Raw genomic sequence first — 3,591 nt, 5'->3', positions numbered from 1 at the left:
ACTTGCTGCATTCATTCTCTTTTGAATCCACGGTGTATCATTTGCAAATCTCCAGTTGTCTGTCACCACTGTTTGAAAGGATTGGAAAGTTACAGACAGTGTCTCTCCAATCTCCACCATTACGTCCCTCAACATCCTTCAACACATCAGCTTGGAACTGATGGATACGAAATCTGACTATGGTCAGCCTTCCCACTGTCTCCCATTATTAGTTTTTAATCTAATCAGCACATTATGTTTTAAAAATTTCACAAGAAATTAACCAGCATTTATTGCCCATCCCATTCCTAATTGACCTTGAACTGAGTGACTTGCTCAGCCATTTCAGACGGCAATGAAGAGCCAACCATATCGCTGTGGGTCTGGAGTCACATGGAAGGTAAGGATGGCAGATTGGTCCCCTCAAGGACATTAGTGAAGCCAGATGGGTGACCATGACTAAGACAAGCTTCATACTCCTGATTTATGACTTGAATTGATATTCTCGTGAGATTTGAACCCAGATCCCCATCAGGACATTGGTGAGACCATTTTGAGAATATTGCACTCCACTTTGGTTGCCCTGCTGTAGGAAAGATGCTGCTAAAGTTGAAATGGTTCAGAAAAGCTTCACAGGGATGTTGCTGAGAGTGGAGGTCCTGAGCCACAGAGACAGGCTGGGTCTTCCCTCCCTGGAGCAGCAGAGGCTGAGGGGCAACCCTCCAGAGGAGCACGGAGGGGGTGGATAGCCAGGGTAGGGGATTCCAAAACTAAAGGGCATAGGTGCAGGGTGAGAGGGGGAAGATTCAAAAGGGGCCTGAGGGGCAATCCCCTCACACAGAGGGTGGTGTGTGTACAGAACAAGCTGTCAAAGGATGTGGTGGAGGCTGGCACAATCATACCATTTAAAAGGCATTTGGATATGTACCTGAATAGGAAGCGTTTAGACAGACATGGCCCAAATGCTGCCAAATGGGACCAGATCAGTCCAGGATATCTGGTCAGCATGGACAAGTTATTTTCAAGCTGCATGACCCGATGAGCAGTCGGGATTACTGGTCCAGTCATAGTCCCACCATCTCCTCCTGAATTTTGCAGTAAAAATAATGGAGATGCCTATATTTCCATAAGCACTACACTCACCAGAGGGAAGTGGACAGAAAGCCGGTGTTGAAACGATAATGTGATAAAATGAATGTCATTCACATGGTTTTGCCAGGACCAAACACTTGATGGGAGGGCCAGGAGCTTAACAATACACAATTTATATTTAAAAGCTGAGAAACCACCACCAAAAATACAACATAATTTTCTTTCAGTGAGTTATGTACCAACAGAGATCAGTGGGAGAGAATGTAGGGAGAATATTTTCCGCTCAGTGTTGGGGGGTTGGGGTCTGTTACTCATTTCCTGAAAACGGAATGGGGGCAAAAACCCTCAAGGTTTAAACATACAGGGAAATGTACCCCACCTTACAGGGCCACATCCCAAAAGGGGGGAAGATGGGGTGACACTGGCACTCACTTTTCCAGTTTCTCCATCAGTGACCGGCTGAGTAGCCTCTTGCTGGGCACTTTCTCTCACATTTTCTGTAAATGCATTTTCTTTCACAACTTTCCTCCAGAATTTCATTCCCTCATTGTGTCTGTGATCTAACATTAAAACATTCCCAACGTTAGCAAGGGGTCCTGTTTTCTCCATGTATGGGGAAGTGAAGAAATGATTTCAGATTAAAACATTCTTCACCCGGTGACTGTTTCCGAAATGCTGCAATTGTAATTTCTCACTGATGTTGTAAGCTTGTTCCGGAAGCTGCCATCCTCTTCCTTTCTCTAAATGGTCAAAGGTGAGACATCGCAAAGTTTTCTCAACAGAAATCGCGTCGCTTTCAAGTGCCATTTAATTCCATCTTGGAGAAAGTTTACCAGAGGGAGCTGCTCCAGTCACATCCAGCCGACGGCGAATTAGTCCGAGACACCATGATGGAAGGTGCCGGTGGATACAGAAAGGAAGCCCTGTATGAACTATCACCATCTCGGTGCTGCCTGAGCTGAATGTGTTCAGCAGTGCAGGGACAGCAAAACTGAAAGGGGTTTGAATCAGGAAGTGCTGAGGGTGAACATGGCTTCCAGACAGCAGGTCCAGAGTTTGACCGAGGAGGTAATCTGTCCCATTTGTCAGGATTTCTTCACTGATCCGGTTTCACTGGATTGCGAACACAACTTCTGCTGCTCCTGTATCAACCAGAGTTGGGAAAAGCAAGAGATAAACTCCTGCCCGGAATGTAGACAGGAGTTTCCGGACAGAAACCTCAGAGGCAGCCAGGCCTTAGCGAATCTGGCCGAGATAGCTCGAACATTAAATGTGAACCCACAAGAGAAGGAAAGTAACCATCACTGTGAGGAACATCAGGAAGAACTGAAGCTGTTTTGCGAAACTGACAAGAAATTGATGTGTCTGGTTTGTAGAGATTCCCGGGAACACAAATCTCACAACTTCATCCCGGTTCAAGAAGCTGTTGGAATCTACAAGGTAAAAGGAAACAGATTCCATCCTCTGATTATTTCATCACATTTTCATGGTCTAACACTTTTATTTTCTGATTTTCTCTCCCAATCCCAGGATCGGGTGAAATCTTCCTTGGATTCTCTCACAGAGAAAAAATCAGCAGCTCTAGAAATGGAGCGGGAGCAGAAACAGAAGATTTCCCAAATTCAGGTAAAATCTCCCCGGGTTCAGCTTAAACATTTGATTTGTTCATTTATTTTTTTTTTTGCAGAAACATATTGTTTTTATATTTCCCCTGACAGGAGGAATACAGCAGTCTGCAAACTCACATCAAATCCGAGTTCACTAAAATGCACCAGATGCTGACTGAGAAAGAGCAGAGTTTACTCCGAGATCTCAGGGAACAAGAGGAAAACATTCTCAAAGCAATGGAGCAAAATCTTTGTGAAATTCAAAAGAATTTAAATTCTCTTCAGCAGAAACTCTCAAACTTGGAAAAACAATTGGAACAAACAGACGGAGTGATATTTCTAAAGGTGAGGGATTATGTTTCAGTTTAGTTCAGTGAAAGAGACACCCATCCTCCATCACTATCTCCCTCTGCTGCTTTCTGCAACATGAGGTTCTCCACTTTCCTAGTCAATATATTTGTCTCAATCACACTGTGTGACTGTGGGTTCCACATTCTCATCACTTTCTTGATCAAGACATTTCTCCTGAATTCCCCATGGAATTGAATTGAAATGAATTTATTGTCACATGCACCAAGGCACAGTGAAAAGCTTTGTGTTGCAAGCAATACAGGCAGATCACAGAGTTAAGTCACATAGTAAATAATAGGCAAACAGCAACAAAAACAAAAATACAGGTACAGGCGAATGTTAAGAGTTTGTGAGTCCATTTAGTATTCTAACAACAGTAAGGTAGAAACTGTTGCAAAACCGGCTGGTGCGTGTGTTCAGGATTCTGTACCTTCTCCCCAATGGTAGAGGTTGTAGGAAAACATTGCCAGGGTGGGATGGATCTTTGAGAATGCTGGCGGCCTTTCCTTGACAGCGGGCCTGGTAGATGGATTCCATAGATGGGAGGTTGGCCTTTGTGATT

General features: G+C 44.2%; 1 protein-coding gene across 1 annotated transcript in view; it reads left to right on the top strand.

The window, feature by feature from the left end:
* The first annotated feature begins 928 nt into the window (after positions 1-928).
* LOC122541564 (nuclear factor 7, brain-like) overlaps positions 929-3,591 on the top strand; it is a 4,297-nt gene continuing 1,634 nt past the window's right edge. The window contains exons 1-3 of the mRNA XM_043678395.1: positions 929-2,511; positions 2,602-2,697; positions 2,790-3,023. Of these exons, the coding sequence (XP_043534330.1) occupies positions 2,101-2,511; positions 2,602-2,697; positions 2,790-3,023 (741 nt within the window). The 5' untranslated portion in view covers positions 929-2,100. The remainder of the gene's footprint in view (positions 2,512-2,601; positions 2,698-2,789; positions 3,024-3,591) is intronic.

The sequence above is a fragment of the Chiloscyllium plagiosum genome, chromosome 37 (genome assembly GCF_004010195.1).
Source record: "Chiloscyllium plagiosum isolate BGI_BamShark_2017 chromosome 37, ASM401019v2, whole genome shotgun sequence".
Taxonomy (NCBI): domain Eukaryota; kingdom Metazoa; phylum Chordata; class Chondrichthyes; order Orectolobiformes; family Hemiscylliidae; genus Chiloscyllium; species Chiloscyllium plagiosum.
Note: the sequence above shows the minus strand (reverse complement) of the source record. Positions and strands in the feature narration are given on the sequence as shown.